Source organism: Staurois parvus, unplaced genomic scaffold, assembly GCF_062004578.1.
Source record: "Staurois parvus isolate SC_StPar_1 unplaced genomic scaffold, SC_StPar_1.0 ptg000009l, whole genome shotgun sequence".
In the NCBI taxonomy this organism is placed as follows: Eukaryota; Metazoa; Chordata; class Amphibia; order Anura; family Ranidae; genus Staurois; species Staurois parvus.
Genome location: NW_028317805.1, coordinates 11,920,724 through 11,945,192, shown reverse-complemented (window position 1 = coordinate 11,945,192; position 24,469 = coordinate 11,920,724). Strand labels below are relative to the sequence as shown.

Here is a 24,469-nt window from a genome sequence, read left to right as displayed (position 1 = left end):
ACTTTAAGTGAACTGCAACAGACTAGCTACGTTTGAATGAAGTCTTACAATTCTGTGTAAATACATTTCTGACACGTAACAATTTACAGAAGCAGTATCCAGGATAATGTTGTAAAAAATGTCCACCTTTTTTCATTTTATAGCAGTCCTTGAGCTCCAGTCAAGTGACTTTGCCTAGGCTGTGATGATGTCATCAGTCTGCTGCATGCAGGAGAAAGCATTTCCTCAGTCCCCACTCCCATAGTCATCAGACTGCCAAACTGTAACTTTGTACCAAGTCACTAGGTGAAAGGCTGCAGCTGGGGCTGCTCTGTGTCAGACATTTGTTAACACCAATAACTGCACAGACACCAGGATTTATATGATTGTGTCAACTCTGAGCTGTCATCTTGGTTCAGGAAGTAGATGGTGATCCTGGATAATGCCTGAACAAAGGTGGCTCTGTCCTGGAGAGAAAAGAAGATGAAGGCATTCTCATGAATTAGTGGGATCTTTTTGAAGGGAAAAGGGTTACACTTACGAAATACTTATTATACATGCACTGAAGATTAAAAACAAATCTATCCAATGCTCGGTCCACTTTAATACATCTTCTGCACCAAGCTGCAGGTCACTTAGCTAGGTGTGCTGGGATTTGTCGCTGTCCAGCAGCTGATGGTCTGCAGATACAATATAACAGTGTTTATTGCAGCACTTCACCTTTCTACATCAATATAGTGAGACAGAAGACTGTGCTCCAGATAAAACAGACAGCCAGGATTTCCCTGCAGCAGAACTGTGTGTTTAGCCCACTTTAATGGCCAGCCATGTGTCTTCAGAGATTATTCCCCATAAGGTGTTTAGTAAACAAGTGACAGGGAGCCTGACCATGTGAACATCACTCTGCTCCGCTGATGTTCGCTCGCCTTCATGTAAATCTGTTCTTTTTTCCAGCAGCGTCCAGAAAATTGCAGTACATGTTTGTTTCAGTACGATTAACTCTTCATCCTTTCTGGCAACACAACGGTTGCTGAATTTAAACTGTGAACCCGAGGGAAAAAATATACAGCATGGTCAGTTTTATAATACAGAATAAGACTAATGACAGAACTGACCATCACGTGTAGAATTGACAGTCACACATTTTATATACAGTTGTGTTCAAAATAATAGCCGTGTGTTCAAAAAAGTGAATAAAGCTCAAAATCCTTCTAATAGCTTTTATTTCCATACACACAAATGCATTGGGAACACGACACATTCTATTCCAAATCAAAACATGAAGAAAAATAGATCAAATTTGTGTTGTTCCTCTAAAAAAATTGAAGAAAAGTGAATATTAGACTGTTCAAAAAAATAGCAGTGTTTGTATTCTTCTTTACATACTCAAACATTCACTATATAAACTGAAAAATGTTTGAATATTTTGCTTTCCTTTGAATCAATTAATGAATATTTGGTTGTATAAGCACTGTTTCTGAGAACTGCTGTACATCTGTGTTGCATGGAGTCAACCAACTTCTGGCCCCTGTGAACAGGTATTCCAGCCCAGGATGATTGGACTACATTCCACAGTTCTTCTCTTTTTCTTGGTTTTGCCTCAGAAACGGCATTTTTGATGTCACCCCACAAGTTTTCTATTGGATTAAGATCCGGGGATTGGGCTGGCCACTCCATAACATCAATCTTGTTGGTCTGGAACCAAGATGTTGCACGTTTACTGGTGTGTTTGGGGTTGTTGTCTTGTTGGAACACCCATTTCAAGGGCATTTCCTCTTCAGCATAAGGCAGCATGACCTCTTCAAGTATTCTGATGTATTCAAACTGATCCATGATCCCTGGTATGCGATAAATAGGCCCAACACCGTAGTATGAGAAACATCCCCATATCATGATGCTTGCACCACCATGCTTCACTGTCTTCACAGTGTCCTGTGGCTTGAATTCAGTGTTTGGGGGTTGTCTGACAAACTGTCTCCGCCCACTAGACCCAAAAAGAACAATCTTACTTTCATCAGTCCACAAAATGTTGCATCATTTCTCTTTAGGCCAGTCAGTGTGCTCTTCGGCAAATTGTAACCTCTTCAGCACGTCTTTTTTTCAACAGTGGGACTTTGCGGGGGCTTCTTGCAGATAGCTTGGCTTCACATAGGCGTCTTGTAATTGTAACAGTACTTACAGGTAACTTTAGACCTTTGATCTTCCTGGAGCTGATTGTTGGCTGAGTCCTTGCCATTTTGGCTATTCTTCTATCCGTTCGAATGGTAGTTTTTCACTTTCTTCCACGTCTTTCAGGTTTTGGTTGTCATTTTAAAGCATTTGCGATCATTTTAGCTGAGCAGCCTATCATTTTCTGCACTTCTTTATATGTTTTCCCCTCTCCAATCAACTTTTTAATCAAGGTACGCTGTTCTTCTGAACAATGTCTGGAACGACCCATTTTCCTCAGATTTCAGAGAGAAATGCACTGTAACCAGCATGTACAACATTTGCTGCCTTCCTTCCTTAAATAAGGGCAATAATTGCCACCTGTTTTTCAAAGAATGAATGACCTCACTAATAGAACTCCACACTGCTATTATTTTGAACATGGCCCTTTCAATTAGTGATTCAATTACACAGAACAGCAGCATGCATGTCATGACGGTTGGATTTCTATTACTCTACTACACCTGCTAGTAAATTATTTGCCAAGTAGAAATATAATTTCTACAAAAACAGTGATTGATCAGGTTAGTGATGTCTGACTGCTATTATTTTGAACACAACTGTATGTAAGCTTACCTTTAGATACTATCCTTGGATGTAGAATTACTTTTATCTTCTGTAGACATTCTCGAAGGAAACCCTGCTGTAAAGTAGAAGGCTGTAAAGCTATGGTCAGGTTGGCTAAAACAGTGGTCTTCAAACTGCGAACCATAGGCCAGATGTGGCCCTTTGCTTGCTGATATCCATCCCTTGAAGACTATTCATTCCACTGAAAAGTGGCACTGTTCCTCCTGCTGACACCAACAATGGGGCACTATTGCTTGCACCAATACCAATGATGGCACACACTTCCTCCCACTGACATCAACGATGGGACACTGATCCTCCCATTAACACCAACGATGGGGCACTGATCCTCCCGCTAACACCAACGATGGGACACTGATCCTCCCATTAACACCAACGATGGGGCACTGATCCTCCCACTAACACCAACGATGGGGCACTGATCCTCCCACTAACACCAACGATGGGGCACTGATCCTCCCACTAACACCAACGATGGGGCACTGATCCTCCCACTAACACCAACGATGGGGCACTGATCCTCCCACTAACACCAACGATGGGGCACTGATCCTCCCACTAACACCAACGATGGGGCACTGATCCTCCCACTGATGACAAAAATGAGAAACTATTCCTCCTAGTGATACCAATGAAGGGACATAGTTTCTCCCACTTATACCAGCAATGGACCACTGTTCCTCCCACTGATACCAGCAATGGGCCACTGTTCCTCCCACCGATACCAGCAAGGGGCCACTGTTCCTCCCACTGATACCATCGATGGGCCACTGTTCCTCCCAACGATACTAGCGATGGGCCACTGTTCCTCCCACTGATACTAACGATGAGCCACTGTTCCTGCCAGTGATACTAACAATGAGCCACTGTTTCTGCCAGTGATACTAACAATGAGCCACTGTTTCTGCCAGTGATACTAACAATGAGCCACTGTTTCTGCCACTGATAACTATGATGGGCCACTGTTCCTCCCACTGATACTAACAATGAGCCACTGCTCCTCCCATTGATAACAATGATGGGGCACTATTGATCGCACCAATACCAAATGATTGGGGCACTATTCCTTTAACTGCTGAACACAAGCACTATGTAATTTTCTTACTCCCACTGCCAACCAATCCTGAGGCGTTGTTTAATCCACTAACACTGTGGTAATTTCTGCTGTTACTGGCCACAGTCCTGCCCCCTAAAGTCTCTAAAAGGGCAGTAAACTGACCCTTTGTTTAGAAAGTTTGGAGACCACCCCTGGGCTAAAGGAAGTCTTTCTTCAACTCAATCAATAAAACAAAGTCCGCTCTTGAGAAAAATTAGCCTGAAAATTGACATGAAGCTCTCCTAGATTCACTTTAAATTACCAGAGTGTGAGATTCTCAGACATTCTCATGCTTTGGTTAATAAGTTCATTCAGTGGATTACAAGTACTTTTTATCCTCAAACCTAACTCCATGTAAATATAAAATACACAAATTAATGCAGTTATACATTCATTAATTCATCATTAATAGCAAACAGTAAAGGCAGATAAATTTGATTTGGTTTCAGCCTCTTGTACTTGTACAGCAGGGCTTAGACTGGGAAAGGGCAAAAGCAGCATAAGGAGACAGACAAGTTGGGTTACAGTGCCGATGTGCTAATGAGGAGCATGTGAATAGGAGAGGAGAACAGAAAGATGATCTCATCTCTCTGCTGGACACTTTTTAGTGTTACATAACTCTAGCAAAGAAAAATGAGATTTTTCTGTCTGAAAGGACTGTGCTATGTGATAGAACTTCTCGAGACTGGATGGACAAGACTACAAGTCCTTTGGCTTATAAAGCAGCTCTTATATTTGTATTTCATCGGTTTGCCTGGAGTTCAGCACTTATTTTAGCTACTGTTAGTTATAATTACTGTTACTAATGGAAGTGTGTTCTACCTCTTTTATTAAAGTGATTTGTACTTGCTTTTAGACTGAATTGCTTCTCTATTGTATGAAATCTATCCACAATAAATAGTGATAAACACTTATTATTTACTGGTGTATTAATGGAGTAAGTTATGTAAGCTACTGTCAGTTCCCAAGTCTCAGGGTGACAAACACCTGTAACTTTGTAGTTTTTATGTCTTTGCAGTGTGATGCTGGCATGCTTCTCTGGACATCTGGATGTTGTGCAGTATCTAAGGACACAAGGAGCATCATGGGAGAACCAAGATAAGAGTGGATGTACTGCCATGCACTGGGCAGTTGATGGCGGTCATGTGAAGCTCATTCAGTGGATGATTAATGATGGTTGTGAGGTATGATACCTGCCACTATCTGCAGCACAGGTTCAGAGTAGATGGAGTCAATTAAGACTGGAGCAGTTCTTAAAAGGTTGGTCACCTAAATCTGCCATTTCAGCTATGGACACACAGGGGAGTTTAATTGTTCACTGGCTTCTTATACTTCTCAGATACTACAGTGGTCATTTCTCACTGGTGGAGTCTTCAGAGTGGTTGGCTTCGACATAGAATTTCACTTCTCATCCAAATATTATAAGATATTAAACTGTCCAAGTGAGACAGCTTGACTTGGCTATAGAAGAAGACCACAGGTGGGAATTTTTGAAGTAGAGGTCTTGGGAGGTCTGTCCACGTATAGAAGAGTTATGTACAAAAATCTTTTACATAAACAAGTTAATTTGTTTTAGAAAGCATTTTTTATAATGTGCTTATGGTTGTAATATTTCTCTACTTATACCATGACTTATCTTTTCATTATCATCATCATCATCATTATCATTGGGAAACTCCAGGAAATCACTCATTATAAAGCTGAAATGTACAGTATATACTATGTTTACTGTCTTTCCTGATCTGTAAACTTGTTCAGCCAAACATGTGATGTACACATTTTGCTCATTATATAGTCAAATAGGTGACATCTGTAGTTCCCACTCAAGCAATTTATCTTCCTGGTCCAGTAATTTAACCTCCTGCTTGCACATTGTATCAGCATACTGACCTCTGTCCAGGAAGTTGACATTCACCTAATTTGGCCATGTGGCTTTATTAGGTTATTGATGACATAAGCATCCCTGCCCCCTTGTAACGTCCACTGCAGAGCAGGAAGTCCCTTGCAAGCAGCTCATTGTACCAGGAATGACAGCTGGTTTCTGTGTTCAGACCTGAGCCCGCTATTGAACAAATCAACATCTATAGTCAGGATTGGGAATGAGCTTGGATGTCCTCCAAACTCATCTCTAACCCAAGTTCTGAACTCCTTCTTTTTTGCACCCACGTGAGCTGCAGGATGGGTCATTCCCTCTGCCCTAGCTCACATGAGCTGTGTTATGGGGAATGACCTGGTCCACAGCTCATTGGAGTACAAAAAATCAGGAGTTCACAGTTCAGGTTGGTGATGAGTTTGGAGGACAGCCATGTTCATCTCTAATCCTGACCAGTGTTGGCTGCTTGAGCACAAGACCAGCTGTATTACAAACTTGTTGGCAGTTAAAACAGTAAACGTATGTATTTCAACTGTTTTTAGAAATGGAGTTCCACCTTGAAATGACTGTTGCTAAAAATAAAAATAAAAGTTCTGTAAAAGAGAGACTATATAGTTACCTGTACTGGTACACATTGGTAGAATCAAACCCTGAATGAGGAAAGAACAAAGAGAGGGCGCACGGGCCTAGTGCATTACCATAAAAAATGTTTAATAACAAATAAAATAGGTGTTGTACTCACAAACGAGAATAAAGTCAAGGCACATCATAAAAGAACAGCTGGGTCAACACCGCGCTGAGTAACAGTCCGCAATGGGGAGTGTAGACATCCAATAGGCTGATGCGTTTCGAGGACTTGCCTCTTCCTCAGAGCCACCAAGTTATTCTTGTTTGTGAGTACAACACCTATTTTATTTCTTATTAAACATTTTTTTATGGTAATGCACTAGGCCTGTGCGCCCTCTCTTTGTTCTTTCCTCATTCAGTATATTTGGATTCCCCCGGTCCATTTGAGGGCAGCAAGGTGTGCATGTTCCAGGACATTCTTAATGTAGTTGTAGCCTGCATCAAGTCCATCCCCAAGCGCAGGAGCATTTGTGTTTGCTGTTTCGTAGAATTAAACCCACCTGACGAATCTTCACATCCAAACATTACTAAGTGCTCTTCCAAAATAACTCTCCCTAGATTAACAACTTCATTAAAGGTCTCTCTGTAAAGAAAAGACTTTATACTTGCTTGTCTGAATGCTTGAATTGCTAATCTTTGCTCCATTAAAGAACAATGGTGGATGCCGAATATTCAGCTTCTAAAGCCAGCCATAGATGATGGATCAAATCTCAGCTGGTTCAGCAGGGACCATCCATCATTTTACTTTAGTACAACCAGCCTGTTTGGATTTTTTGCATGTGACCACTGCTGGCGGCTGTAGCCACCACCAGTAATCATTGTGTTCTGCAGGCACGGAAGGCTGCCCACTGGCCGAACACAATATCACTATGGCTTTCATAACATGCTTTGGGTTGTGTCAGTTACCTTGGTCCCCTACTGTGCTCTGTGGCTCCTCTCGCTGGCTTGTTCTTCATTACTGTGTTCAGGTAGGGAAATAGAAGATGGCAGGAGCGCAACCGGGGACCAGGCATCTGACAATTCTGGAAGGGTTGGATATTATGATTATTTGAGTGTCTTTGCTCTGCAACAGAGTTAAGATTCTAATAATTGTTTCTGGGACAGGTAAGTATAAAGGTCCTTTTACAGGAGCTTTGAGATTCCGGTTTGTATTTTATATAGATTCATAATTTATCCTATAGATTTCAGTTTAATATTATTATCGGTATCCTCTTTCTGAGACTGCTAGCATTGTTGTTATTTTATTATTGTTCCCTGATCTTAAAGATTTTTATGCATTGTTTATATTTTTTTTCTTTAGGTAGATACCAGAGACAGGCATTTAAAATGGACTCCACTGATGAGAGTTTCTGCTGTAACTGGAAACACAGACAGTGCACGATGTTTAATCAGAGCTGGAGCTGAGGTCAATGCTAAGGACAGGGATGGCAAATCCCCCTTGATGGTAATTCATATAGTATTTATTGCTACAGGCCAACCTGAGTGAAATATCTGTATTTGTTTTATTCTAATAGTTCCAAGTCCGCAGGACCTTTGCTGAGCTTTTTTTTGTGTTTTTATATCATTCTTGAAGTTTTCCTTATGAAAAACAAGATCCTGTATAGTCTTCTTTATACTTCTTATTTTGAACTCTTGATGTCAGTTAGATGAGTCATGGTACAGTGTCTCCACAGGAGTCACACCTTATAATAATAGCACTGAAGGCTACAAAGAACGGATTCAATCTTAAACTTCAAAGATTCTAGTAATTCACCAGGTATATGTAATTAACTTTCTTGAAAAAAGACTTGGGTACATTGAATGCCACCTTTGACTATTCCTTTTGTGGCCTCACAGAGGGAGAACAACGAGGCTTTCCTCAAAATTTGTTAAATTTGTTCAACTTCTGTTGAACTTGTTCTACATCTAAAATTTCCGTCTCATGTAGTGTTGCTGTTTGGGAAGATTCATCTTGGCCGGATACTTGTTTATGACGTCAGTGATCGGTAGTCAGACATAGGACCGGTTCACACCGGTGCATTGCGGTAACGCAGTATAAAAGTGTGTTTTGTCACACATTACCACAAACACCTGGCAAATTGTGTGATTTGTTGTGGTGCCATTCATTCTAAATAGAACCTCAATGTACTAACTCAATGCACTGCAGCACAAGTGCATTGTAACACACCACAGCACACAGATGTGAACAATACACAATGTGGCATGTGCTATTTTCTGTGCGTTGCAGTCCATTCACAATGAATGTGTTTCCTAATACAACTCGCTCATTGAAGGTTCTCTGCTTTCTCTCACACACAGCATTTCTATAGTTTAGTTATAGTGTATCTAAATCCAAGAAGAAAAATGTAATACAAGGTGGTATAAAAAGGTTTTAAGGCTAGTTTTGTAACCCGACAACTGATGGCAGCACAGGGCTGCACACCTAGTCACAGGGAGTACCAATCTTCATAAGTCAGTGTTCCAAAAGACATCGTCCCATGTACATCGGGAGCTGTGCAACTGGTGCTATTCTGACCATGTGCATTACCACGTCTGCTTACAAGTTTAGTCAAACAAAAAAATAAATATCAGCACAAGGAACCATAATTTCTATCAATGCAAAGTGCCCCTTGTGCTGATGGCTGCTGCTTTAGTTGAAATCCAAAGATCTGTGAATCCCCTTCAGATGTAATATTCTGTTGCTGTAGGGGTTAATAGAGCTAAGGGACCTGTCCTATGCATTCATCAAGAACTATGCCTGTCCTTTTCACCTTTCAAGTTATTTATGAATGGAGGCTAGGCATATGAATGACAGGTCTGTATTCTCCATTTATAGATAGCTTTTCATCCATAGAAGCTGTAGTACAGCTTTTATGAATGGAGGAGGGGGCAGGAAGGGTGGTCATAGTCTGTACTCTTAACAAGTTCCTCTCTCAGGTTCCTCAGCTCTGTTATCACCTGTAGCATCTGGAGATTACCACTGCTGAGGTAGTAAAAGGGGTTCAGAGGGCATTAGATTTCAATCAAAGCTACTGCCACCAGCAAAAAGGACACTTTTCATTGATAGAAAGTACTGTCCCTTGTGCTGATTTAAAAAAAAACAAACAAAAAAACAGTTTGATTAAGCTCAGGCTTAAAATGATAATTAAAGGCAGAATTTTTTTTTTATGTGTTGGATAGATGGAGGGATTTGTACGTTTGTCAGTTTTTATTGCTGTCTTTGCCCCCATTAAGGAGATTCACCCTCTTTGTTTGCCCTGTTTATTATCATTGAAAGTGAAAGTAAAAGAAAACCCCAAAGTTTGGGTTACCCCAGAAAAGTAATAGAAAATATTCCATTGGGGACACTAGTTTTGGTGACCTGTGGGGCTTCAAGGAATGCCCCTAATTTTCAGGAATTTCCTCCTACTTCTTGTCTGGCTATAGGACAGGAAGTGAAGGGAAGTCTCCACAATGGGACACAGATGGCAGAAAAAAATCTGATAGGAGTTTTAACCCTCCTTTGCTCTGTTCAAAATGAAAGAAAAAAAGGTTTGCCTATAGTTCTGCTTTAAGCAAATAATTTCTTTTGAATCTGTTGCCAAGTGTGTTGTGTACAGATCCTGCCAGTAACAGCCCTTCTTGTTGTAGGCTGACCATGCTGCTGCTTCATGCAACATTGTTTTAGTATTGTCAGCCTGCAACGGGAAGTGTTACTGGCAGGATCTGTAGGTAAGAAACTTTATACCAAAATACAAAGAAAACTGTATACAGGGAAACGTGATGCCAGGCATACTACAAAAAATGAGTTTCCATAAACTTTAACAACCATTATTTCCAGCACAGAAAAGGTTTAGCTATGGGATGTAAAATTGTCTTGCTGTATTCGTAACTGTTCTGAGAGTGTTGGAAGGGATATGCACAATTTTAGGGGGCTTATTGTTTACAGTATTGGGCAGACCATCTGTATATGGGGCGGCATAGAGGACAGTTTAAAGAACTTTCTGGGTAATAATGAGAAAAGGAAGCTTGAGTTTGTTGCACTTATAGTCAAACTGCAGTTAATTACTTTAGATTTAAGGACTGTGATTATAAATAATGAGATCATGGCGAGCATCTTTTTCAAACCCACTGATTGTGATGGGTATTTACAGGCAAATAGCTGTCATTATAAGAAATTGGCTAAAATATCCCGAAGGGACAGTTCCCGAGATTAAAATGAAATTGTATGCAGCAAGAAAAGTTTATGCGGGGGAATTGGAGAAGAAATGTTATGAAATGAAATATAATAAGAAAATTGGTAACTGAGCATCGGCAGAGTTTAAAGGGACAGGTGGGTTGTTTTTGATTAATGGAAGTCACAGTAGAGGTAGAAAAGAAGAAACAAATGAGAGTCTGCTTTATGAGTACATTCAAGGAAGGAGTAGGAGTGATAAAATCCAATATTAGAAATTGCTGGTCAATCTTAAAACTCCACTTTTGAACTTATACCTACAGGTAAGTCTATAATAAGGCTTACTTGTAGGTACAGTGAGTATCTAGTAAACTTGTGGTGTTTAGGAGATATTCACACAGGATGCAGCCGGTGACGTCACGGGTGCATGTTCTCCAATGGGATGACATACTTATGCTGTCCCTTCAGAGCTCTGTGCAGTGGCTGTGACTCCCGCACACATAAGCTGGAGCTCGGCCATTCAAGCGGCTGCAGCTCGTGAACCCAGAAGGGAGACCAGGTGAAGATAGGAGCCCTGTTAGCAGGGACAGCGTGTCACTGGAGGGCTTTGTTTTAGGGTGAATATGCCATAATGTGCTAGTATTCAGTGCAAACTAGCACATTAAGGCTTAAACCACCCAGGGCTCATGGTTTTTTTTTCTTTTTCTTTTTTTTAAAGAAAGTCTAAAAGGGACAGTGAAGTATTTACATATTCTTAACCAGCATGCTACCTATAGCAGCCATTTTCAACCAGGGTTCCTCCAGGTGTTGCTAGGGGTTTCTTGAGCTGTGGTTGATTGATCTCCCATTTAATAGTGCCTGCATAATTTTAGGATCAACATCAATTGGCAAAGCCAGAAGCATGACACCAATTATCTTTTTATCATTCTGTAAGGGTTGCAATCTTCCTTCTGACTGCCAATGTAAGGGGCATTTCCCCATTTTTCCCTCATAAATTGGTTTTAGTAAGGGTTCCCCAAGACCTGGAAATTATTTTAGGTTTTTCTGGGGTAAAAAGGTTGAGAACGGCTGATCTATAATGTTGCTAACAGTCTAGGTGTTCATTAAGCTTGCTTATGCATATGTATTCTTAGAGCATGAAGCTCGTTACTATCTTATTCATCTATGAGCTTTTTCCTCATTTTTGCATCCACTGAAGGATTTTATTCGTTGGAATAAAGTGTTGATTTACTGTATATACTGCATAAGTGCAATATATAAAAAGATTTTATATTTATATAGTTATGTAGGATGAAGAAATCCAGTAGTCTACTATGTGTAAAGGAAAGTCGCACTCCAATGACCTCACATCTTTCAAGATTAAAATGACAATGCACATCCAAATCCCCGCACCTCTAACATGTTTCATGCATCTGGGCTTAATCTATGATGTGACAAGGGATGTCATAGATGTGTGACTTTCCTTTATACAGTGTTTTCAAAGAGCAGGAACAGACTTCAGCAGCCAGCACCCGGCAAGCCCACAGGCTGGGGATCACATCAGCAGTTTCTGATGGGTGAGACTTGGGAGTGATATAACAAAAGTCTACTGTTTCAACTTGGCATTGGGATTTTATGGTTTTTGTATGAATAGTTGGTTTTTGAATGGAATAGAGATACTTTTTTTCATAGCACACACACAGGCACTCAACAGATATTTTTGTATTGGTCCACAGTAGCCCATAAAGCAGTGTTTGGCTCTAGTTAAAGATGTATTCCAGATATGGATATTTTATACATGGTTACATTAGTCCAGCTTGAACCAATATAACCATCTATATACCATACCTAAAAAAAACATCAAAACAGTGCAAATAAACACTCAAACAATATCAAATAATACAAATAAAATCATAAAGAAAAAAATATAATTAAATAGTCCCAATTCAAAAAAATAAAAAATGTGAGTAGAATGAAATTGATTGGGGGATCTCCATCTTGTCCTGGTAATTGGAGGCTGAGTTGAGGGGATCTAGGATTCCTGAGCCCATACATAAGGCGTTTTTTTTTTCACCAATATCTGGTGAGTGCGGTATGTGATTTTAGAACAAACGGGTGTGAATACTGGTCAAGGGTCTTGGAATAAGGACTTTCAATTTCATTCTACTCACCATATTTTATTTTTTTGGAGTGGGACTATTTAATTAATATATTTTTTCTTTGTTTTTTTTGTATTATTTAATATTTTTTTGAGTATTTATTTTTGCTGTTTTGATGGGTTTTTTTTTGTTATTTTATTAGTGTTGTCACTAAGGAGCAGCAGCATTTATTTGTGAATTATTTTTTTGGCGCTGGTGATTTTTTGTATATATACCATACCTGACTGATGGAAATCACTGATGTAGACATCGCTACTCCAGTGATCACAGGAGATCAGCCGCACATACACCAATAAGAGAATGTTTTGCATTTTCTGAGTAAATGCAAAGCATTCTGTGATTGGACAAGGTGAGAGACAGGCAGTGACATCATCCTTTCCACTCCATCCAGTCAGAGAACAGACCAATGTAACTATAAACAAAATATCCATACCTGGAATTCCTATTTAGTTATACCGGGTACTCGACTTCTGTTTACCGGAGGAGCAGAACGTGGCTAGGATAGGTTGAGTTATAGTGCAAATTAAGGGTAAAGCAAAAAAGGAATTGGTTTGGTATATGAAAGATTGTTTTTAATTTAAATGTGAGCTGTGTACATTATGTAAGGATACTATAAGAAATGCAAAGCAATTAAACTTGAATGTAACACCAAAACACATATATGCAAATCCAGTAGTGTTTTTTGGAGTGTGTTTGAGAACTGCAATATGTAGGATGAACCAAAAGACTCCTACAGAACAGAGAAACATGTGAGAAGTAATCACAAAGAAAGGGAGAAGCTTGTTTTTATTATTAATAATGGGGCAGATATATATATATATATATATATATATATATAGCGAATGGAGTCCTAAGAGTTCATCCCCCAGAAGAATGTTGATGCAGCTGAAATGTGCAGCTTATAGCCAGAGCTAGGCTATTGTCAAAACTCATGCTGTCTGATTATTGCCTAGCTCTAATGCTGACTTAGTAGGGAGACTGCTGCAGAGAGACCACTGATTCCACACAGAGTGCAGCTGTTCTCTCTTCAGCCTGCTGACACGATTGATGATTTTATGCTGATGCTGGAGCCCAATTTACAAATATAGTAAAGCAAGACATTTATAAATCATTATGGCTTTCAGGCAAGCTCTGATTGGTCTTTAGAGAATCAATCCTGTCGCACCTCTTCATTTACGTTTGTATGCCTTAAATTCTTGAAAACATTTTTCAGCTCAGTCAGTGAAATACCTGAAATCTTGATCTCCCTCATGCCAAATGAAAGATCTTATCAGGATCACAATGGGACTTCCTTGAAAGCTGATGGGGAGAATAATTTAGTAGGCCTATGAGAGAGGAAATGTAGAGGGTGGGCTTCACCAGTGAACAAAGGTATACCGCTCAGGCAGACAATCCAGATCAATCCACAACAGGTGCAGGCTCTGGCTCGCCACCACACACGATGCAACAGGAAGAAGGGTCAGCCGCACTCCGGAGGATAGGTGAATATAGTGTGTATTGATCCATAGGACACACAGAACACCAGGACATGAATACAGGACCTGTTGACGTGTTTCACACGATCTTGTGCTTAATCATAAGATGATTTAGCACAAGATTGTGTGAAGCGCATTAACAGGTGCTATATTCATGTCCTGGTATTTTGTGTGTCCTATGGAGCAATAAATACACACTATATACATCTATCCTCCGGGGTGTGGCTGACCCTTCTTCCTGTGGGCTTCACCAGTATAATGATATTACATGTAGCCCAAATAGCAGGCATGGAGTGTGACAGTGGTGTATAACGTGCACAAGAGCAGTCTGTAAACAGTGATGTCACTTTCTTAATAATATGCGTGATAATAAGAGTATGTGCTTTACTTTGCAAATTTTTTTTCCGTAAAACAGTTTTGATATATGCTGTTTATCTGTTTAAAAGGAACAAACAATGGCTTTGTATGCATTTCATACTGTATATGTTTTTTTGGATAAACATAAAATATTGTAAATTTCATATTTATTTCAAGCCAGCAGATGGAGCTCCAGGCTTCTTTCCTTGTGTTTATCTGTCTATTCTTAGCTGCTCTGTTGAAAAAAAGCCTTTATTATTGTTGTCCTTTAAATGGATACATATCGGGGGTAGCACCACACTCAATGTTTCTAATCTGCACTAATATAAGTAAAATTGCAGCAGTTTGTATGCATGAAACCCTGAGGTATTGCCTCCTTGGTGTAAGGCTATGTATGTATTGTTATTACTGGTAATGCTCAAATAATAGAAACACTGGTACAGCATTCCATATGAGCTTTTATTTTCATTTTCTTTCTCTCTGTGACTCTTCAGGTTGCAGCATTAAATAACCATGAGGACTTGGTACGTTTACTAATAGAGAGCGGAGCAGACTGCAGCATCACAAATGAGGTATTAGAAGCTGCTGGATGGAATGGTATTCTGGGCTCTGCTATCTAAGCAAGGATGTGATAAGCTTGTCTCTTTTTCTCATGCAGTATGGAATAAGCATCGCAGAAATGGCTAAAGCTTTCGACAGACAGGTAAAGAGCTGATGATTTCACTGGTAAAACGTTTGCAGCATTTGTAGAAGCCCCCACTCCTTACCGCTTTCTGTCATTTCCCCGACAGAACGTGGTGCTCATATTAGAGAAGAACAAGGAAGAGAGACGTCTGTCTGTTCGCTGAGCCCTCTGCTATAATAACACATTGTACCGACGATGCTGGCTTCACACGTCTCATCTTCTTTTTTCCCAAAATGGATTTTTTTTCGTATTTTACAATAGTTAAAACACACCATACCATATGACTTATTCTTCCTTTATCCAAGCGTATTACGTTGTCTGACCTACCCCGCCATCCTGAATCCTTTTTATTATAATATATCAAAGGAAACCAGTAGGAATAGATATATGCACAGTGCCTTGTGAAAATGTGTTTACCCCCTTTCCAGATTTAGCTGTTTTTGATGTGTTTGGAACAGACAGAAACACTTGATCAAATGTACTTGTCAGAAATAAAGAGAACTGGAGGGGGAGCACATTTCAGAGCATTATATTTTATGTTAACAGAAGGGTATTTCTGTAGTCGTCATTTATAGGATCATTGTACCTGAACTAATAATAAATTCACAGTCAACATACAGAAATGTTTTAAATTAAAGGATAACTAAACTTTTGTATAGTTACCCTATAGCCCCTTCCATCCTCTATAGCCCCTTCCATCCCCTATAGCCCCTTCCATCCCCTATAGCCTCATCCATCCCCTATAGCCCCTTCCATCCCCTATAGCCCCTTCCATCCCCTATAACCCCTTCCATCCCCTATAGCCCCTTCCATCCCCTATAGCCCCTTCCATCCCCTGTTCCAATATAGTTATGCCTTAAAGTGATATTAAACCCTCAATTTTTTAATAGAGTTTTAGCAGCTGATTTAATCACTTCAATAAATTTTATGTTTTCTTTATATTTTAATCTTTGCCCATTTTCCAGTTTAACCTCTTGGCGCCGGCCGCACGCAAATGTGCGGCCTCCCAGAGTCTGGGCCTTGACACCGAGCGGCCGTACATTTGCGTGCAATTAAGAAAAACATATGTGCTGGGAGTGCGCGCCTCATGCGCTGCCAGCACACATGTCAAGTAGTCACAGAAAGGTCCTGATCTCCTCTTTCGATCTGGACCTTTCCCGATCATGTGACCGCCGTGACAGTGAATCACGGCGGTCACATGACCCTAAAACCCTGCCCCGCCTCCCGGCTTCTTAAACCTTTAAAGGGCCGGAAGGCGCTGGTGCCAAGCGGTTAAGCTCCAGTGAGCACGGGGGGGCAGAGGAGAGAGCGGTGACTGACAGTCACCGCTCTCTGCTCAGAGAGGCTGTAAGAACTCATGGATCAGCGGTAATGTGATCACTTAGAGCCGACGGGGGACAGATGCAGCATCAGACTGAAGCTGCATCCACCTGGGTAAGTATGATTTTAAAAAAAAAAAATAATTCCAATACTTATCTTTTAAGGATTTTTAGTTCTGTTCAGTCAATCATGTGGTTCACGTACCTTTCCAAAGTATATAGCTAGAAGGATCTCTCTACTATTTTCTTCTGAGTTTTATAGCTTTTGAGGTCACCTGCCTGCTCAATGCGCAGAATAGATGAGACAGAATCAATGTCCAATAAGCAAACAAGGTGACATAGGAACCAACTGCTACTGTACAGTATGTGTGAATTCCTACCGGATGAGAAAGGGGGCAATAACATGACCGCAAATGAATGAAAGCTGGCTGTTAGTCGTTAATAAGCAAAAGAAACCTGCACATAAATTCCCACCTCCTCTTTAGTCACCGGAATGTCCTATTTCATATTGTAAAGCACTGCGCACACTATTGGTACTATATAAATCCAGAGTAATAATAATAATTCCTCCTACCTTTGTTACTGTGGTCATTCGTCTGCTAATCTGCAGTGAAATGGTTTCTTCCCTGTATGTTGGAGGAATTCATACACACTTCTGCTGCAGAAGTCAGTTGGCTGCCATATTGTTGGTGGTCAATCAGAGTACTTGTGCCTTGGGCACTTAGTTCAGTTCCTTCAGCCTTCTACACCTGCTATACCATCCAGGTGTTAAGTCATCTGATTTGGTAGTCATCCGATAAATGTGTCCTTGAAAACCAACCTGGTGTAGGAGGACCATTGAGATCAGGTCAAATTTGATCTTTGGAGGAGGTGACTTCTATTTATGTGTTGTCTTTCTTGGCTGTCTTTAATATTATAATAATGTATATCCAAAGCCAAAACTTTGTAAAAAAAATTTTTGGCCATTGAGGGACACAGGAAGCTCCAAGCCTTCAGGCCATGCTGCCACCTACAGGAGGATTGGACATTGGCACACCAAAGAAAACCTTAGGCCAGTTTAAGGTACAACCCCTCCTACTACCAGCATGACTCACTTGTTTGCTCCAAGTAGGATGGATGTTTTTTATTGTATTTTTTTTGTTTTTATGTTCTGCTGTTTTAGGCTAAATTCACTTGGGTGAAATGCAGCAGTGAGGGACACACTGGCAGGAATCAGGAGAGTCTTGCTGGTGGTTGTGAATACTGAGTGCGAACAGTTGAAGTTGTCAGCATTATGTTACTGTACATCTGAGTGACTAAATGTGAACAGAGCCTGACTGACATTTTTGTGGTGCTTTGGTTGCACACAAACTGGCCACAGCTAATGCAGCCAGACCACAGTGTTTAGTCGCCTTTGAACACAGCGAACTATCCACCCCTGGCTGCCCATGTGAATTTAGCCTGAAAGTTTACCTAAAGAACTTTTTTGGGGGGGTAGAGTGGAGAGGGATTAGAACACTTGTTGGGTGTCTATTGCTGTCTGTTCCCATTAGGGAGCTTCACCCTCTCTATTTGTTGTGTTTACCTTCATCATCAAAAGTGAAGTGAAAGAAAATCCCACATTTTGGGTTGTCAGCCAAACAGAAGTAGAAGGGAAATCTTCCAAAGGGGTAACTTGTTCTGGTGACCCTAGGGAAAGCGAGGGATTCCCTCAGTTTGGAGAGATTTCCTCTCACTTGTTTTGGCTATGGGGCAGGAAGTGAAGGGTAATCTCCTCAATGGTACACCAATGGCAAAAAATAACCGTTATAACACTCCCTTACTCTATCCAAAATGGAAAAAAAGTTTTGCCTATAGGTCTACTTTGTAGATTAAGTTGTGATGTTGCAGGGTGAGGCTGGAACTGGAAGTAACCCACGTATGCTGGGGTCTATATGGGGCTTTCCAGGTCTGGATCCACTGGCATTTGCCTTGTTTGTAAAGACTCAACGAGTAGGCTATTTGGGCCAAGCCCTGGGAATTCCCTTATTTTTATTGGTCACTGGGCACAATTATTCTCAGTTTCTTGCCAGCGTTGCAATTAAAGGGGTTGATGCTGTGGAACAGAGCACTGTTGTCATTCTTCTGGATGGAGTGTTGCACTCCAAGCTCTCTTTCCCACCACACAACATTGAGAAAGCATCTCTCCTCTGCTGCTCCAGCTCCAAAGAGCCATTTAGATCTTGGATTAATTCCTGCTTCCCTCTTGCAATAACTTTGATTACCTTTGACTGCTTAATCCTGTGGCTGCAACATGGGGACAACAATCCTACCTGTCCAGGTGCCCCTAGCAAGCTCTCCTCATATGAATCAGGCACCAAATACTTGTCTGTAGCCTGGAATCCTGTTAGCCACTGGTATTGGAGTCTTTTCATGGATGCTTTCATTTTGAGTTGCTCAAGTCTTGTGACTCTTGGGTTTTCCTTTAAAGAGTTGCAGTCTATTGCTAGCATTCCCAAGTTGAAGTAGACTGTTTCAGCTCTTATTTATGTGGTGTACACCATTTTGAAGATAAAGGATAAACCTGTCATTTCTTTCAGTGCGGTTTCTGGCCCTGGGCCTTATAGGCCATCTAAGGCTGCAAAGACTTTCCCTTTGCAGCTGCTCTTCCAGTTATTTCTGTGTGAAGATGGGAAACATTTGATATGCTGTTTGCTATTTCTAACAGCTCGTTATCCCTGTAATCGCTTAATGAGGATGTTTGTTAAAAAATTATCTGTTTTTTTACTGTGGATCCTGCTGTGGCACACCTTAACAAGCTGACTACTATACCTGTGGAGAATGCTCCTGCATTTAGGGATCCAACAGATAAGCGGCAGATGGCCCTTTCCAGAACTATGAAATCTTTTGTAGGTCCTATATTACATCCTATTTTGGTTGAAACGTTACTTTGCCAAACAATATCTTTTTGGTTTTGCACATGTACAAGCTGGTGTTGAAGTCCAGGATTTCTTTTCTTCCTATGGTAGACTCCACCTTCCACCCTAATCAGTCTCTTGGTGGCTCAGACAGCCCACTTGTTTAGGCTTATAGATCAGGTCCCTCTGCCCTTTAGTGTTAAGGCCAGGGGCGGAATGACCATCTGGAAACTCGGACACTGCCCAAGGGCCCAGGATCAGTAGGGGGCCCCATGAGATGCCCCTGGTACTTTTTTCATAGGCTTTTTTGAGTTTGGGCAAGGACACAGGGGCCCCATGATCCCCTATTGCCCGGGGGCCCCATGAGTTGTCAGTCCACCCCTGGTTAAGGCTGACTGCACTAGAGGCAATGAGAGCCTCTTCTGTTCACACATTCTCTAAGCTGTACCCAGTGGACAGTTCTGCTTTATCTGATGCCATTTTGGTAGGGTCCTTAAAATGGCTTTTGACCTGCAGATTGTCCCCAATTATTGTAGTTGTACTCTGGGCCTGTTAACAGATGTTTTCTGTGCTGCCCCCCGTTCAGGCTGCTTTTGAAAGTCTTGAAGATGGACTTCCAGTTGTTGAAAATAATATTTTTGTAGTCAAAATATTGATAGTAGCAGGAATTCTATCCTGGATTGGCCAATAGGTTTGTTTGTTTGCCATTGTCCAGTCCCCAGCAGGCTGCAATTTAACCCAAAGGTTTCCTATTTTCCTGTGTACCTCAGGGGATTCCAAGAAAAGGAGTTTTACCTTGAATACAAAAATCCTGATTTTGCTTTGGATAGCCCAGAACATCCTAAAGGCTCCTTTAAATTTTTCTCTGTCTGAAATATATGACATTTTATGTACTTTTTATTTTATTTCTGAGAAATCAATAATAAATCTGCATTCATGTATACTGTATATATTTGTTTCTTAAGTGTTTTTGCTTTGTTGTTGCTTTTTTCAGTCCATTTCTGATTTTAGTAACTTAATATGGAGTCTGTGCCTGGTCCTTAAAGGGCTGTCTGAAGAAAGTGCTGTGTAGGGTTTCCAAGTATTACATGTAATGGTCAGAATTTATAACATGGAAAACGCACAGATTAGTCTGTTATAAAACCGGCCACATATAAAATGCTGCTCCCCTTGCAATGGGCAATTCACACTCTTTCTGAAAATAGGAAGCAGCATGATGCCATTAAGTGAATTGGGAGGGGCAAAGCAGAAAGGGGTGGGGCTTTTCAGTAACCGGTTGTTAATATGTGATTGAAACTCTCAATGTATAATATGTCTGGGAGATTATTTCACTGCGGAGCTGTGTAGTGTCTCTAAACAGAATGACAAGTGCAGGATAATTTATATTTCTATGCCTGCAGCAACCTCAGATACACAGTCTGGGGAAGAGCACCTGGAACTTTCATACATGAGGCTGAATATGCATAGCCTACAAGAACGTCTCTTATAAAAGGAATTATTTTATATAACTCTGATGAGATTTTTTTTTTACTTTTGCAAGCCTTCCACTCTTTACTTTTTAACAAAGGAATGTCATATAGGAAATGGCTTTCTGTCTTTACATTCATTATATGGCATCCAGATTGAGCAGATAAGTACTAAAACCTTTTCTTTCCTACAACCCATCAGCTTGTTATCAGCCAGTGCAGATGGTAATACCCTGCAGCAATCACCTTTTCTGTTCTGACTGCTTCAAACAGGATTCTATAGGTCCCTGGACTCTGCAGGTTCCCTTTACTACTTGCAAAGAAGGACTTGGCTATGCAAACCTTTCCGGAGAGAACATGCTGGCTTCCACTGCTGACCTCCTTTGGAAGATGCTGTTGCCTGTCTATTGACCACTGGATTCAATACTGTTTGAGTTGCTGACCTGGAAGTATTCAGATCAGGAAGATCTAAAGTTCTTACAGTGGGGCAAAAAAGTATTTAGTCAGCCACCAATTGTGCAAGTTCTCCCACTTAAAAAGATGAGAGAGGCCTGTAATTGCCATCATAGGTAGACCTCAACTATGAGAGACAAAATGAGAAAAAAAATCCAGACAATCACATTGGCTGATTTGGAAAGAATTTATTTGCAAATAATGGTGGAAAATAAGTATTTGGTCACCTACAAACAAGCAAGATTTCTGGCTCTCACAGACCTGTACCTTCTTCTTTAAGAGGCTCCTCTGTCCTGCACTCATTACATGTATCAGTGGCACCTGTTTGAATTTGTTATCAGTATAAAAGACACCTGTCCACAACCTCAAACAGTCACACTCCAAACTCCACTATGGTGAAGACCAAAGAGCTGTCGAAGGACACCAGAAACAAAATTGTAGACCTGCACCAGGCTGGGAAGAATAAATCTGCAATAGGCAAGCAGCTTGGTGTGAACAAATCAACTGTGGGAGCAATAATTAGAAAATGGAAGACATACAAGACCACTGATAATCTCCCTCGATCTGTGGCTCCACGCAAGATCTCACCCCGTGGGGTCAAAATGATCACAAGAACGGTGAGCAAAAATCCCAGGACCACACGGGGGGACCTAGTGAATGACCTGCAGAGAACTGGGACCAACGTAACAAAGGCTACCATCAGTAACACACTACACCGCCAGGGACTATCCTGCAGATCCTGCAGTGCCAGACATGTCCCCCTGCTTAAGCCAGTACATGTCTGGGCCTGTCTGAAATTTTCTAGAGAGCATTTGGATGACCCAGAAGAGGATTGGGAGAATGTCATATGGTCAGATGAAACCAAAATAGAACTGTTTGGTAGAAACACAACTCGTCGTGTTTGGAGGAGAGAGAATGCTGAGTTGCATCCAAAGAACACCATACCTACTGTGAAGCATGGGATGGCAACATCATGCTTTGGGGCTGTTTCTCCACAAAGGGAACAGGATGACTGATCCATGTACAGGACAGAATGAATGGGGCCATGTATCGTGAGATTTTGAGTGCAAACCTCCTTCCATCAGCAAGGGCATTGAAGATGAAACGTGGCTGGGTCTTCCAACATGACAGTGATCCCAAACATACCACCCGGGCAATGAAGGAGTGGCTTCGTAAGAAGCATTTCAAGGTCCTGGAGTGGCCTAGCCAGTCTCCACATCTCAACCCCATAGAAAACCTTTGGAGGGAGTTGAAAGTCCGTGTTGCCCAGCGACAGCCCCAAAACATCACTGCTCTAGAGGAGATCTGCATGGAGGAATGGGCCAACATACCAGCAACAGTGTGTGCCAACCTTGTGAAGACTTACAGGAAACGTCTGACCTCTGTCATTGCCAACAAAGGATATATAACAAAGTATTGAGATTAACTTTTGATATTGACCAAATACTTATTTTCCACCATAATTTGCAAATAAATTCTTTCCAAATCAGCCAATGGGATTGTCTGGATTTTTTTTCTCATTTTGTCTCTCATAGTTGAGGTCTACCTATGATGCCAATTACAGGCCTCTCTCATCTTTTTAAGTGGGAGAACTTGCACAATTGGTGGCTGACTAAATACTTTTTTGCCCCACGGTATGTATTCAACTGTGCTGGGTTAGTGTGTGTTGAAGAAACCGGGTCAACATGGCAGCCAGGCTGGAAGCATTTGCCCAGTATAAGTGCTGCGTTCAGCCCACCATACATGAGAATGGTTGAACTGTGCTTCTGTGCATTGGAGTTTGCACATGCATGTGTGTACAACACATTTCTTGAGCATGAAAGGGCACTTGCAGCTCCATGATTGTGAGAAATTGCCCAGAATTTTATGCTGAAGTCCAAAAGGTAGTGATAAATGATCTCTGAACTTAACAGCTTACCAAAATGAAAGCAAAGTCATTATTTTAGCCCAATTTGCCCTGTATTCGTCAGTTACCACAAAGTTGTAGACCCCCCCTCCCCCGCCCCCCCCAGGAGAGGACATTTGCCTGAGTTGAGAAATCCAGGTCTAATAAATCAAAGAGAGCACAAAATGAAAACATCATTAGGAGGCCAAAGTCTTTATTGTTCCACTGGTTTACATAAGCAGGGCAACAGACAGCCCTTTCTACATCTTCTGTGAGCACCAATACTGACCATTGTTTATAACATCCTTCCCTGCCTATTGACCGGTCTGCTTAGGAGGAATTTTGAGTTCCTTGAACAGCCTGCCATTTCACCAGCCCTACTGAAGGGGGATTTTGTGGCCCCCAAAATGTGCTGGCTGTCTTTTGTCCTGCTTGTTGTAACCAGTTGAACTACAAAGACTTTGGACTCCCAAGGATTTTTCATTTGGTGCTCTTTGATCTATTATACCAGAAGTTTATGGCGGACGTATTTACAGCCTGTTGCCGTCTGTGTGCATAAGGCCTAAGAAGTCAGCAATGGCAGCTGCCATATCCCTCTAATATCCCTCTATGGAAAAAGTTTTCTTTAAAGTAAAACTATAGTGGGCTTTATTTACGTGTATAAATGTTTAAACTCTTGCTTTTACATCTGTTCTTTTTCACAAGATACAATTTTTGTTTTTAACTGTTTGTTGACAAAGGATTCCCAGAGTACCATGGGTTATCCAAAGATACAGCACAGCAGTAGTTACCTCCTATCACATATGATGTCTCTCATGGAAAGCTTAGACAGAGGTGGTCAGGCAGGAAGTTGGATGTGTTATTTATCTGACTCACTAACTTGTACGTATGTTTCAGAGGGGCAAAAAAGACCCCAGAAAACTTGTTATAAAAAAAAAATGCCAATGTGCCAGATCTGTTGCCTCAAAACTGAGGAACTGAGCCCTATGGGCAGTCTATGGGCAACCTAGGGGTCCATAGAGTGGGAAGCTAATGCATGGAGAGTGCCTAAGAGATCTGTCAATTGAGGTATTGGTGTCAGAGGTGAGCTGTGGCTCTGGCATGTTATGTATGGCTACATTTCACAGGGGACAGTGTCACACCTAGAAGAGGTCACAAAGAACCTTACAAAGGTAAGTTATTACATCTATTTACTGCATGTGTATTAATTTGCGATTTGAGATCTGTAATACTGTATATATAATTAGGCTTTATTAAACCTGAACATCATTCTGTCAGTCAACATTGACCATTTTTAATCCTTATGTTGCTA

The 24,469-nt window shown here is 41.1% G+C and overlaps 1 protein-coding gene across 1 annotated transcript in view; it reads left to right on the top strand.

Annotated features, from left to right (window-relative positions):
* The window catches only part of FANK1 (fibronectin type III and ankyrin repeat domains 1), a 153,077-nt gene extending 132,776 nt beyond the window's left edge, over window positions 1-20,301 (top strand). The window contains exons 7-11 of the mRNA XM_089669648.1: window positions 4,890-5,055; window positions 7,672-7,815; window positions 14,968-15,045; window positions 15,132-15,176; window positions 15,265-20,301. Coding sequence (XP_089525774.1) covers window positions 4,890-5,055; window positions 7,672-7,815; window positions 14,968-15,045; window positions 15,132-15,176; window positions 15,265-15,321 — 490 coding nt within the window. The 3' untranslated portion in view covers window positions 15,322-20,301. The remainder of the gene's footprint in view (window positions 1-4,889; window positions 5,056-7,671; window positions 7,816-14,967; window positions 15,046-15,131; window positions 15,177-15,264) is intronic.
* Window positions 20,302-24,469: the final 4,168 nt, after the last annotated feature.